At 41.2% G+C, this 13,164-nt stretch overlaps 1 protein-coding gene across 3 annotated transcripts in view; it reads left to right on the plus strand.

Moving 5' to 3' along the window:
• The window catches only part of PPME1 (protein phosphatase methylesterase 1), a 50,479-nt gene extending 37,315 nt beyond the window's left edge, over window positions 1–13,164 (plus strand). Inside the window, exons 9-14 of one of the 3 annotated variants that reach the window (XM_043482677.1) lie at window positions 2,862–2,985; window positions 7,107–7,236; window positions 8,114–8,158; window positions 9,764–9,828; window positions 10,550–10,617; window positions 10,715–10,851. In XM_043482677.1, the coding sequence (XP_043338612.1) occupies window positions 2,862–2,985; window positions 7,107–7,236; window positions 8,114–8,158; window positions 9,764–9,828; window positions 10,550–10,617; window positions 10,715–10,784 (502 nt within the window). In that variant the 3' untranslated portion in view covers window positions 10,785–10,851. Of the gene's footprint in view, window positions 1–2,861; window positions 2,986–7,106; window positions 7,237–8,113; window positions 8,159–9,763; window positions 9,829–10,549; window positions 10,618–10,714; window positions 10,852–11,949 lie in introns of those variants that run through there. The other 2 variants (XM_043482678.1, XM_043482679.1) reach the window with 2 other exon arrangements.

Genomic DNA, 13,164 nt, shown 5'->3' on the forward strand with positions numbered 1-13,164 from the left:
TAGCCCAGTTGATCCTCCTAGATAGGGTTACATGAGTCCTGGGTATTGCTGTGTAGTCACAAAATAAACTTCAGGTGAATTGGGAAAAGGTTGCCCACCAGGACAGACAGGGAGTACAAGGGTTGATGAAAATGATAATGGCATTATTAAATGCCTGCTCTTTGCCAGGCATTGTGCAAGGCATTTTATATACACTATGTAATTTTAAAACCTTGTATAATGGAAAATTCTCTAACATACACAAGTCAAATAATAGAATGATCCCAATGTACCCATTACCCACCTTCAACAGTTATGAACTCATGTTTCATCTGTGCCCCTATTTATTTCCCCTAAGGACAAAATATTTTGAAAAAAATTTCAGATATAATTTCCTTTGCAAAATTTTAGTATGCTCTAAAAGGTAAGGATACTTTAAGCACAGTCACAAGACCAATATCACACCTAAAAAAATTAACAATTCCTTAATATCATCAAATGTCTTTAGTATCTACTTATCTGATTGTCTTAATTTTTTTTTAGTTCAAACCAGAACTATAATAGGAATTTATATATAGCAATTGATTGATAAATCTCTTAAGTATATTTTAATCTATAGGCTACCCTTCTGTCTCTCTTTTTCCCCTGGCAATTTATTTGTTGAGGAAACCTGGTTGTTTGCTCTGTAGAATCTCCCACAATCTGGATTTGCTGATTGATTCCTCAAGGTGTAATTTAACATGTTCCTTTATTCCTTGTGTTTTCTGCAAATTGTCAGTTAGGTCAGAAGTTTGATCAAATTCAGATTTGTTTGTTGTTATTTTGGTTTTTTATTTGTTCACAAAGAATCCACCTGCAACGCAGGAGATGTATGCTGGAGACTTGGGTTCAATCCCTGGGTTGGGAAGATCCCCTGGAGAAGGGAATGGCAACCCACTCCAGTATTCTTGCCTGGGAAATACCATGGACAGAGGAGCCTGGTGGGCTACAGTCCATGGGGTCACAATAGTCAGATAAAACTAACAACTAAATAGCAACAGCAATAGGTGATGTGTACGGCTATCAGGAAGCACATAATGTCTGGTTGTCTTTTTTTTTTTTTTCCATTCATTCATTTCATTCATTCATTTGCACTATCTCATTTAATCCTTACATTTGAAGAGGTAGAAATCCTCTTCAAGGTAACTGTTGTTTTATATGGGAGGAAATGGAAGTTCAGAAAGGTCAAGTGACTTTCCCAGGATCACATAGCTAATGAATGATAGAACTCATATTCTTAGAACTCAAACTCCTATATGTGTTTGACTTTAAGGCCTACAGGATGGATTTTATATCCAAAAGAGCAGTTTAAGTAGTTTAATATCTGGCAGGCACAATGCAGAGGCTTTAAATAAGCTGTGAGACTGCTCATTTTTCAATGCTTGAATATTTTGAGATCTGATTTAAGCAGTGAAGAGTTACATGGCTTGTATTCAGGTAGTTCAGTTATCTTTACATTTTTACTTCAAGTGATGTTTTCTCTAAATAGGTAAAACTATGTATGTAAAAAATCTGCATTTTAATTGTCATTTAGATACCCACTGGAACCTTCCTGCCCTTCTTGATCTAGTTATAATTCCCTTAAACCTCCCAATTTACTGCTGTGGAAGCCCAAAGCACATATTGTTTCGTTAATACTTTGACCTAATTGTGAAACTTGACACCTCACGCTCCTAAGAAAACTCCCACCTAACAAAACACTTGTGAACATATATATCACTGAAGGTTTGGTAGAGAAGACAGAAGTGACCATTCTTAAAAAATCTATAACCAAAGTTTGACTGACCCTTCAATTTGTCCCAGTCTCTCTTTATCTTGCTTGTTCTCTCTCCTCGTCTCCCTTCTCCTTTTTCAAGGGCAATATGACAAATTATCATGAAGAACAGACCTTGGCCCTAGCTGCTACCTAGGCTCTTGAGGTTTTACTTTTAACACCTGTCAATGTATTTTTGTTCAAGGAGTTCTCTTTAAAAGAAATTATGGTACCAGCTGTACCTGTAATAATTTTTCTACCTAATTATATAAACTAAAAAGATATTATTTTTAGATGAAACACAACAATAACTGGTTGGATCAGATGCACTAATCTCCAAGGTTTATCTGGCCTTGGTTATTGTAATTGCCAGTTTCTGTCAGCTAATTATATGTGGGGGCCTTTTACCAATCTGTTTCAGCCTTGTACTATAAACAGGGTACAGTAGAAAAACATCATGCTTTATAATTGGGCCTGGATCTGCCTCCCAGCCTCATCCACTCATGAGCTAAGTGATCCTGGACAATTTTTTAACTCTTCAGAGCTATTTTAAGGGATTGCTATGAGGATTATATAAGATAATGCCAATGAAACTCTTGTCACCATGCCTCAGGAAATGGTTACTACCTTCTGTGGGTCAATAGTAGCTCAGATGGTAGAGCATCCGCCTGCAATGCAGGAGACCTAGGTTCAATCCCTGGGTGGGGAAGATCCCCTGGAGAAGGAAATGGCAACCCACTCCAGTGTTCTTGACTGGAGAACCCCGTGGACCGTGGATTGTGGATCACGGATTGGCAGGTCACAGTCCTTCGGGTCACAAAGAATTGGACATGACTGAGTGACAAAACATGCATTGGTGCAAGAACCAGAAACCAGCCCTTGGAGTATAGTCAAATGTTGGTCATGACCTTCCACAGCCCTGGTCTACTTTTGTATACTTTTAAATGCACATTTTTCACACCCTCCTCCCAGAACATTGTTAAGTTTTAACTAGTATTTGATTATAAAAAGCCAAAAATATCCGCTTCTCTAAGGTAATTTATGTTTAGAAGAGAGGTGTGTGATAGCACTTTTTTTTTTTAATACCTAGGTGTGAAGGAATTACAAGTCCAGAAGGCTCAAAGTCTATAGTGGAAGGAATCATAGAGGAAGAAGAAGAAGACGAAGAAGGAAGTGAGTCAGTAAACAAGAGGAAAAAGGAAGATGACATGGAGGTGAGTGAAAGTCAGTATTCTTAGAAGGATGGGATAGTGTGTAAGGTGGGGAAAGAAAGGTGACATTCATTAGATATTTTAAGAGACAAAGATACTATACTATCATAATAGATACTTAGATTAACTGTAAGATATAAAGCACTTCTTTTTTCTTTTTACAATCCAGGTCTTTATTTTTACACCCAAAATGCCATGAACATAGGGAATGGGCTTCAGGAGTTCACACTCCTTTCCATTGGTCCTCATTAAGTGTGCTTCTCTGGGTGGAGCAGGCTGGTGCTTCAGCTGAACCCAAGGCCCTTTCTCTTTGATTTCCTTCTTTTTCTGATCATTTCCTTCACACATTTCAGGAAGCTGTCAGCTCTTAGAGTGCCTGATATGCTCCATATGCACATTAATTCTCTTGGCAAGAATCTTGCCCTTGTTTATTTACAATGATGCCAGCAGCTTGCTGGATAACCCTGTAGACTCTCCCAGTTTTGCTCTGGTAACATTTGTTGGGCATTCCTTTTGAACAGTACCCATTCCCTTGATATCTGTAGTATCACCCTTCATGTAGATTTGCGTGTATGTGGCCAAAGGAACAACTCCAAGTTTTCTAAAAGGCCTAGAGAACATGTAGCAGGCCTAGAGAACATGTAGCAGGTGCCCCTTCTCTTTGTTTTTGTGTTGGTCATTTTGGCGAATTACTGGAAGATGGTGGTTCTGGCTGAAAGCATAAAGCACTTCTTGATAACTCGGACAAATTGGAACATAAAACTCACAGTATTACCCTGCCCTCAGGAGAACTGCTCTCTCATCAGGCTCTTTCTCACCTCCACTTCTGTTCCTGTGGTTTATCTCATGAAAAAATCCCATTTCCTACCATCAGTCTACACAGAACCGATCAGATCCTACCCATCTTTCAGGGTGTATCTCCTTGGGAAGCTTTCCGACCTCAGTTTATATTAGTCCCTCTGCAGTATAGCACTGAGAGTCTGTAGGACACAACTTAGCACTTTCTTCTCTGAACTTGTGACTGCCATAGAACTGATTTTCTTAAGCCACACTCATAATATATGGTTTTCTAATAGTCATCCCTATAATACAGGTTCAGTGTCCTCTAATAACAAGCATTGTCTCCCCCCCAAAAATAACCTATGTATTTGGAGGGAAGGAACTGATGATATGTGTGAATTTCCCTCAACATAGAGCTTAAGGTTGTGTGCATAGTAAGTGTTCTGTGACAACTTGCTGAGCAACTGATTTGAGGATGGTAGTGGGAAGGGGTGCTTTTTCTGATAAGTGATTAGTGAGTGTGAGCCACAGACTTTTAGGGATGGATTATGAATATCTTAATGACAGGGAATGGACTCTGTGTACACCACATATTCCTTTGCATTTGGAGATGCTGGTGTCAGCAAGGAGGAGAATACATTTTTTAAAACAGTATTTTTAATTTAGTGAGGCTTTTCTTGTCATCTTTAAGATAATACTTTGTACCTTTTTGGAGTTCAAAAAATTATGAATAATGTGTGATCAGTTTGCTCTCCCACAGTCTGTGAGATGAGGAGAGAGCTTTTCTCACATGTTAACAGTGTAGAAACAGACTCAAGAGATGAAGAGACTTGTCCAAGGTAATCAAATAGTGTTTAGTGGATTTGAGACTCTGATACAAATCGTCAGTTACTTTTTCCCTTTTGTGTGCTAGGATCTATACTGAATGATTCACATTAACAACTCTAGTTCTCATTTTGGCTCTGCATTGTAAATATTAACAATTTTGCAACTCAGATGCAGATACTTGCCTATGGTCACATGTAAATGTTAGTACTAAAACACATTCAGATCCTCTGATTTTTAATTCCAACTCATTTTTTTCTTATCATTTTTATAGGCCCTAATATATGGGGTTTTATGAACTCCAGCAGTTCTGTTAGGAGGGCAAACTGAGGCACATCAATCAGTGAGGAACTTAGCTAGACAGTCTCCGCCTGAGGGAGGACACAGAGAAACCCCCGGAGTCACAGCTTCTTGGAGCTAGTGGATAAATCCTGGAAATCTAATGCACAGCGTAGTAATTATAGGCAACAATACTGTATGATAAACCTCAGAGTTGCTAAGCGACTAGATCTTAACTGTTCCCACCACAGATAAATGATAATTATGTGACATGATAGGGGTGGTTACCACACTATGGTGGTAATCACTGCAGTGTATACATGTGTCAAATCAACATGTTGTACACCTTCAACAGTGTTGTATGTCACTGATATTGCAATAAAGGAAAAATAAATAAAAATGATGGAGATAATGTTAGTAATGCCAATTAAATGTAGCAACAACAACAGAAAAAGCCAGGCACAGCTTCTTAGGGGCATCTCTGTTTAGCACAGTATAAAAAGTTGTGTTTGAAATGGCCCTGAGACATACATAAGAGGTAGTTGCATACATTCTGTTCTGTAAAAGAAAACAAGCTATACATTTTTATTGGGGATGAGGGGACTCTAATATATAATGGTTAAAATACAGGGAAAAAAAGGGAAAACGTTATTTTGGTTCTTGAATAAGCTTCAGTTGTCCAAGAGATGTTTCTTTATGCATAAATCTCTTTTTTAAAACTGCTTTATTGAAAAGTTTGTAAGAACCTACAACTTTATTTTATAGTTGTAGGTTCTTATTATATTTAGGTTTTAATCCATTTGAGTTCATTTTTATATATTATCCAACTTCATTCTTTTGCATGTGGGTATTCAGTTTCCCCAACACTGTTTTTTGAAAAAACTGTCATTTCCCCATTGAATGGTCTCAGCATGCTTATCAAAGATCACTTCACCATATATGTGAGGTTTATTTCTGGGTTCTTGAGCTTGTTCCTTTGCTCTATTTGTCTATCTTTATACCAGTACTGTGCTGTTTTGATTACTGTAACTTTGTAATATATTTTGAAATAGAGTATGAGTCCTCCAATTTTGTTCACCTTTATTAAAATTGTTTTGGTATTTGGGATCCCTTAATATCCATTTGAATTTTATGGATAAATTAATAAATATTAATCCCTTAATATTCCATATGAATTTTAGGATACATTTTTCTATTTTTGCAAACAATGCCATTGGGATTTTGAAAGTGATTGTGTTAAATCTACAAATCACTTTGGGTAACATGAACATCTTAACCATCTGGGGATCATTAACACAATATATGCTGTCTCATGTTCACTTCTAGATTTTCATATTGTGGTTGATGTGGTATTCCAGTTACTTATTTCAGTTATAATATTTCAAAATTTACATGATGCAAAAAAGTGTAGAGAACATTTTATTTGTTCAGCTTGTATTTAATGAGCACATACTCTGTGCCATCTACTTTATATTGAGATTTAACAGATTTTGTTATATTTGTTCATTTCCTTTTTAAAATTACTATTTAAATTATATATAAATTACTGTTTATATAAACATACATATGGAGAAGGAAATGGCAACCCACTCTAGTATTCTTGCCTGGAGAATTCCATGGACAGAGAAGCCTGGTGGACTACAGTCCATGAGGTTGTAAAGAGTCAGACACAACTGAGCATGCTCACACACTAGCATAATGTTTACATCGTATCATTGTCATATATAAAAATAAAAGAAAAAATATTTTATCAACATATTTTCAGTTTTCCCTTCTAGTTCATTCTCAAAGCATACATATTTTTCCAGTAGTAATCCTAACTTAGGTGACATGTTGTACTCTGCTTCTTTCACTTAATGTTATGTCATAAGCATTTTTCCATACTGCAGTGTGTTTTTTGTAGTTATTCTTTTGATAATGTGTTATTACCAGATGAGTATAAGAAGCTCAATCTTGGCTGTACCAGTTTACTAGCGTTGTGATCTTAAGAAAGTTTCCTAGGTTCACTGAAACTAATAAAAGTAAAAAGTATACTTCTAATCACCTAAACATGCAAGTACAACAATAACTTATGTCACAAGGCTGTTATAAGGATTAAATGTATATTAAAATGTCTGGGACATGGTAAGCCCTTAATATGTGCTAGTTTCTTTCCCTTTCCTTTTCCCAAGGACCTAGTTTTTATCCTGTTCCTTCTGGGGTTGCCCTCAGAGACTCAAAACTTGCTCTTACTCTTCTAGACCAAGAAAGACCATCCATACACTTGGAGAATTGAACTGGCAAAAACAGAAAAATACTGGGATGGCTGGTTCCGAGGCTTATCCAATCTCTTTCTTAGTTGTCCTATTCCTAAATTGTTGCTCCTGGCTGGTAAGTGTGCATGTGTATGTATTAGTCAGCCTGGGATGCCATAACAAAATACTGGGTGGCTTAAACAATTCTGGAAGCTGTAAGTCTGAAATAAGGGTTCCAGCCTGTCAAGTTCTGCTGAGAGCTTTCTTACTGGCTTGCAAACAACCACCTTCTCACTATGTTCTTATGTGGCAGAGTGTGTGAGAGCAGGCTGTCTGGTGTTTATTCTTATAAGGACACTAATCTTGTCTTATGAGGGCCCTACCTTTGTGACCACATTTAACCTTAATTACTTCCTCATTTAACCTTAATTACCTTCATATCGCCAAATGTGGTCTGATTGTGAATTAGGGTTTCATCATATAAAATTTTTTTGCGGGGGGGGGGGAGAGACACAAGTCAGTCCCTAGCAGCATATGTATATTGTCATCTCAGTTATGTCTTTGTTAAAAGCGTTTACCATATGGGTAGTGACTTCCAAAGTGAAATACCATCCTTACTCATTTGTGCCCTTTCTCCTTCCTTTGACAAATCCATAACTAACTAAGCATGAGCATCCACCAGGGATGACCTAATTCTGGCCTGGTCTCTGTACCTGGTCAAACCCAAGTCCTTCTCCTTGAGTGGTATAAGGATATTCTAAGTAAAAAGGAAATTTAAAAAGTAAAACCTGTTTTCAGAAAGCAGCTTAAACAAGCAAAGTGATTATGAGGAACCTCAGCCTTGAAAGCTTCATGTGGTGAGACTATACCCTCAGGAAGTTAGGATTGGCATTAACATGAATTGAGAATGTCATCATGTTTACCACTTTGTAACAATTTTTACTTCATAACAGCAAAACCTATTTCATACAGCCTTTTCAAGTAAGTTACTTGTGGATTCTATTTTATTCTAGGTGTTGATAGATTGGATAAAGATCTGACTATAGGCCAAATGCAAGGTAAGTTATGAAGAAATTACATTCCTAGGTCCCCTGAGGGCAGAGAAATGGGCAAAGTCATGTGGAAATTTTCTGTCTAAAAATGGGAATTATATTACCACATAGACCTCAGAATTGTAAGAATTAAAGTGATGCAGTGTCTTTGAAAGGGGCATTATAAAGTACTGTGTGCAGATATATTATGAAAGGAGATATTCTGAATACTGGTCAGTATTTTTATTATTGTTAGAACTCTTAGGAAAGGGAAAGGTCCAAGATAACCCAGATACAAAAAGATACAAGTTCTGTTTAGAAGACAACATGATGAGGTGGTAAAAGCAAGGACTCTACGGTTGGGAGAACTGTGTTTGAGTACTATTTCTTTCCTACTAATTTTTTTTCACCCTGGGCAAGTTACTTGACCTGCCTCAGTCTGTAGAATGAGAAAATTGATGGCAGCCTCACAGGGATTGTGAGGTGTAATGAGTAGGAAAGTGACATGTGCTCAGGTTCAGGTGTGTTGGCCAGATGACTGTGGAGGCAGTGGAACCAATTTCATGGAAGCTCTTGGCTTTAGTACAGATGAAAGGCTTGGTGAAGGTGAAGTCAATAGGCATTGGCACCTTTGGGTTATAAGAAAAAAGGTGCCAACTCCAGGGCCAAGGTTAAGCAGATTCTGTTCTTGACTTTCCTTCTTTTCTACTTACTCTCCCTGGGCAATGTCATGGTTCCCATTTACACCCTGATAACTCACAAAGCTAAACCTCTGACTCGTCTCATACCTCTCTCCCGAGGTCCAGACCTGGACCATGTATCAAACCTGCTGGACATCTCTGCTTGGATGTCTCATGGCCTTGATGACGAGGGGTGGGTTTCATATTCTTTGGTCTCCTTAGAGATCTTGCTTTATCAGTCATCTCTGTCCACTCTTAATAAAATGATCACATTTGTTTGAGCTTACAGTGTTATACAGGACAGTGTGAAAAAGTGTTTAGTACTGTCTGGAACATAGTTAAGCACTCAGATGGTAACTTATTATTGTAATAATAAATCTCAAAATCTTTAATTTACAAATCCCTTAATGATAAGGCCCCTGCTTACATCTCCAGCCTCATTGTTAACTCTCATGAGCACCATGCCAAAGTTTATCTTCTCAGGCAGGAGCAAATACCATTTCATCCTCCGTTTCTTTGTGTAAGTTACTTTTTCTATGTGGGAAGCCTTCCTGGATCCCTGTTTTATTGCAAAGGCCCAATTCCTGTGTTTTTCCAGTTCCATGTGCTTAGTGTTATGCTAGGAACTACATGCTGCATTAAAATCTGAGTTTTATGTTTTGCTCTCCCACTAGACTATAGCGTAAACAGGAACTGTTTCTTTCTATGTGTCTGGCCCAAAGTAAATGCATATTAAGTAGGTGCAGAAGGAAGAAGTGAAAGGAAATGATTTGCTCAAGGTTACAATGTCAGGTATTACCATCTTCCTCACAGGCTTGTTAACTGGGTCCAGACTGTTGGGGTGGGGTGATGGGGAGGTCCTGGCCTGCTAGTGTGACCTGTGAGGCTGCAGAGATGGTAAGGAGAGGACCATTTCAGTCCTTGAGGTGGCTTTGGTTTATATCTTCCCCAGGGAAGTTCCAGATGCAGGTCCTGCCCCAGTGTGGCCACGCGGTCCATGAGGATGCTCCAGACAAGGTGAGCGTGGTGCTGGATGCCTGTAAAAGGGCCACTGTGAGAGTAACTGTGGATCTCACAGAAGACAGCATGAGCCCCTGAGTCAGCCTGTGTTGCCTGCAGCAGCTGCTGTGGAGCCTACACACATGCAATTCCACCAGCCCCCCAGCCATCTCCCTGACAGCTGCTTTTGGTCTTACCTTTCTGTGTATGGGCTGAGGAGCTACTGGCGCCCTGCTCTTTTACCCAGGGCCCTGTGGTTAAGATGGAGAAGGGAATAGCAACCCACTCCAGTATTCTTGCTTGGAGAATCCCATGGACAGAGAGGAGCCTCCTCCATGGGGTCGCAAAGAGTCGGACACGATTGAGCGACTGACACACTGTGGTTAAGATTGTAAGCTGTACTTCTCCATTATCCACAAAAGCCAGATGGAAGAAGGAATAACTGTGGTAGACACTGCTCCCTAAAATACACGCACAGTTAGGAATTAATATGTGCTCCTCCTTTAGGAAAAAAGTGCTTTGTAACTCTACAGGGATAATTAAGCCTTCACATCATTCCTCTTGACTTTTCTGGAGCCATCCCTGCAGGACTCAGGTCCTTTTGCTTTCAGGCTTCCCAGAACTGCAGGACCATGAGTCCACTATAACGCCTTAACTTCCAACAGAAGCCCATAGGACCTCCAAGGCTGAACCCTGTAGCTACCCTTAACATGGCCTGGAATATCTCTCCCTTTTCCAGGTAGCTGAAGCTGTTGCCACTTTCCTGATTCGGCACAGGTTTGCAGAGCCTATCGGTGGATTCCAGTGGTAAGGAAGTACAAAGATTTAAAGAGCCCAGCAATACCCCAACAAAGAGATATTTGCAAGGTTGTAAATATCTCTGCCTTACCCCTGCCTGGTTTAGGTCACCATGCCTTTCTTCTTCCTCCTCAACACAGAGCCCAGCGTGTGTGTTTCTGCAAAGCTGTGGTTAGTTCTTTCCGTGTGCTCTGGTCCAGTGAGTTGTTGCTAAACTGACATTAAACGGTGCCTAGTCCCCTACCCCCTTTGTGATGTGTACTTTTTCTTGAGATGCCCCTTCCTGTGGAGGCTGGGATGGGAATTGTCCATTTCCGGGCTCTTAGAAAAATTCTATATGCCTTCTCCCGCCCTGCTGTCGAGGAAGGTGAGGCAGACCTTGAGGCTATGTAGAGATCTGGAGCAGGGTTTCCAACCTCAGCACTGTTAACATTTGAGGCAGGTAATCCTTTGTGGTGGTGGGGCTTTTCTGTGCACTGTAGCATGATGAACAATATCCCCGGACTTTACATACTAGGAACCACTGGCACCCTCTCAACACACACAGTTGTGACAAGCAAAAATGTTCCTAGATTTTACCTAATGTCTTAAGGGAGACAAAGTCATTCCCATTTGGGAACCACTGGTCTAGAGGAAAAAGGACGCCTCTCATCTTAGGAAATTGTTTGTCGGATTAGGAGACACAGTAGATTTCTTTGAGGAGGAGGAGGAAGAGAGGCGTGGTGACCCAAACCACATGGTCCTGGTCTCACCTCAAGGAGCTCCCTGTCTTTGCTGCAGAAGGCCCCATTCTCACAGAGCCCCACAGGCCATATGAAGAGTCATGCCTGCCAGTTGGAAAATCTCTTTTCTGATTCTGATGATGTTCCAAGGGAACTTGTTCCCCACCCTGAGAAAGTTTGAAGAAAAAATGTTGAAGAAATAAATACAGTTTCTACATCAGGGAGTTCTGAATGCCAGGGCCTAAGCAGTGTGGATGACAGAGCAAGGTGGGCATTGAAAATGATGACAGGAGCCTGGTACAGTGAGCCACAGTGATTCCCTGATGTCAAACCATCCCTCAAGCAACTGGCCATTGATGGATCCCAGGAATCAACAATAAAGACTTAGTTTCTCTCAGTAAGCAGTGTCCGGGGGCCCTGGCCCATTTGGAACTGTGGTCAGATCAGCTGTACGCTGAGAGCACACCCTGTGTCTAGCCCTGGATGGGGCTGAGAAGAGGTGGCGAGATCTGCAAAGGCCTTAGTGATCATTAGGGAGGGCTTCCTGGATGAGACAGGGTAAGCGGGGTAAGCTAGTGACAGTCACATTTGTTTTCCATTCTCTTTCCACTCTTCACAGTGTGTTTCCTGGCTGTTAGTGACCTGCTCTCCTTTCCTCCCTCAACACTGAGCTCTGTTGTAAATACATCGCACCAGAGGCCACTGTGATGCCGCTGTCTCCTCCTCACCATCCCGCCCGACCATGTGACACCGGCTCCCTGTAGACGGGCATCCCCAGATGTACAAACCCTTTCGTGTATTCCTGCCCAAAGCACTGTTTTCCAGGGCCTTTGATCAACATTGGTCTCCCCAGTCTAAGGCTCCCCAGCTCCTCTCCCTTCCCTGTTCAAGGATAGCTCTTGCCTGTCCTCCCTGCCTTGCCTCGGGTGAAGCCTCCGTCAGAACCGCCGCCCTGGGCCCTCTTCCTGGCATTTGGTAATGTACCTGGGTCCCCACATTTGCCCAGGTACAGGAACCTCCGTTCCTTGAGATTGTTCTTGCCATGGTCCTGCCCTGCCTCACAGGCTGGACCATGTGCAAGATGGCCTTGATTTTTCCCTCGTAAATAAAACACCAGTCAGATACCTTTTTATCCCCGTCTTATTCTTCTAGGCTTGGAAGACCCAGAGAGGTCAGGATTTCATCCTTAGGTAGAGGGGAGGGGTGGTGGATAGCATCACAAGAAACTAGCCTGAAAAACCAGGCTCAGTCAGTCCAAGCACATGGCCTTCCATCTGCGGAGGGCCCACGTCCCACTCCCACATGTCTGGGCACCTGCCCTGGGCTGAGGCCAGGCTGCTCCAGGGGCCTCTTGAGCCCTCACCTGCCATAGAGCAAACCAGGTTGACTACAGCCCATGCACAAAGCCACAGGCTAAGGCCCGTGGAGTTGTTTTTAAGAAGCAGATTTAACCATTTTCATAGTTGGTCCCTGGAGGTATGCAGAGTGCCCGCTTGCCTTTTCTAGACCCACAGCTTATCTTAGTCGTTTGTGGTTCCCATGTCACCCTTCATAGAAACAGTACAGTCCAGCATCCTCAACATTTGCCCTTTTCCAGCTGCCTCATCAGAGCACTTCAGCCTCCCTGCTGCCCAGGCACGCCATTTCCAAGGGTAGGGAGGGGCAGTCTCCTGCAGCCCATCTTTTCTGTGACTGTCTTAGGTGATGCGTAGCCCCCTCCACCTTTTGACCCCACAACTTCCTATCCCTATCCTGCTGCAGGGTCCGAAGCCTTCTTTGTTTCTTTGTTATTTATGACCTTGTTTAAAGAAAATAAATAACTCCCAACCTTTAA

The sequence above is a fragment of the Cervus canadensis genome, chromosome 11 (genome assembly GCF_019320065.1).
Source record: "Cervus canadensis isolate Bull #8, Minnesota chromosome 11, ASM1932006v1, whole genome shotgun sequence".
Lineage (NCBI taxonomy): Eukaryota > Metazoa > Chordata > Mammalia > Artiodactyla > Cervidae > Cervus > Cervus canadensis.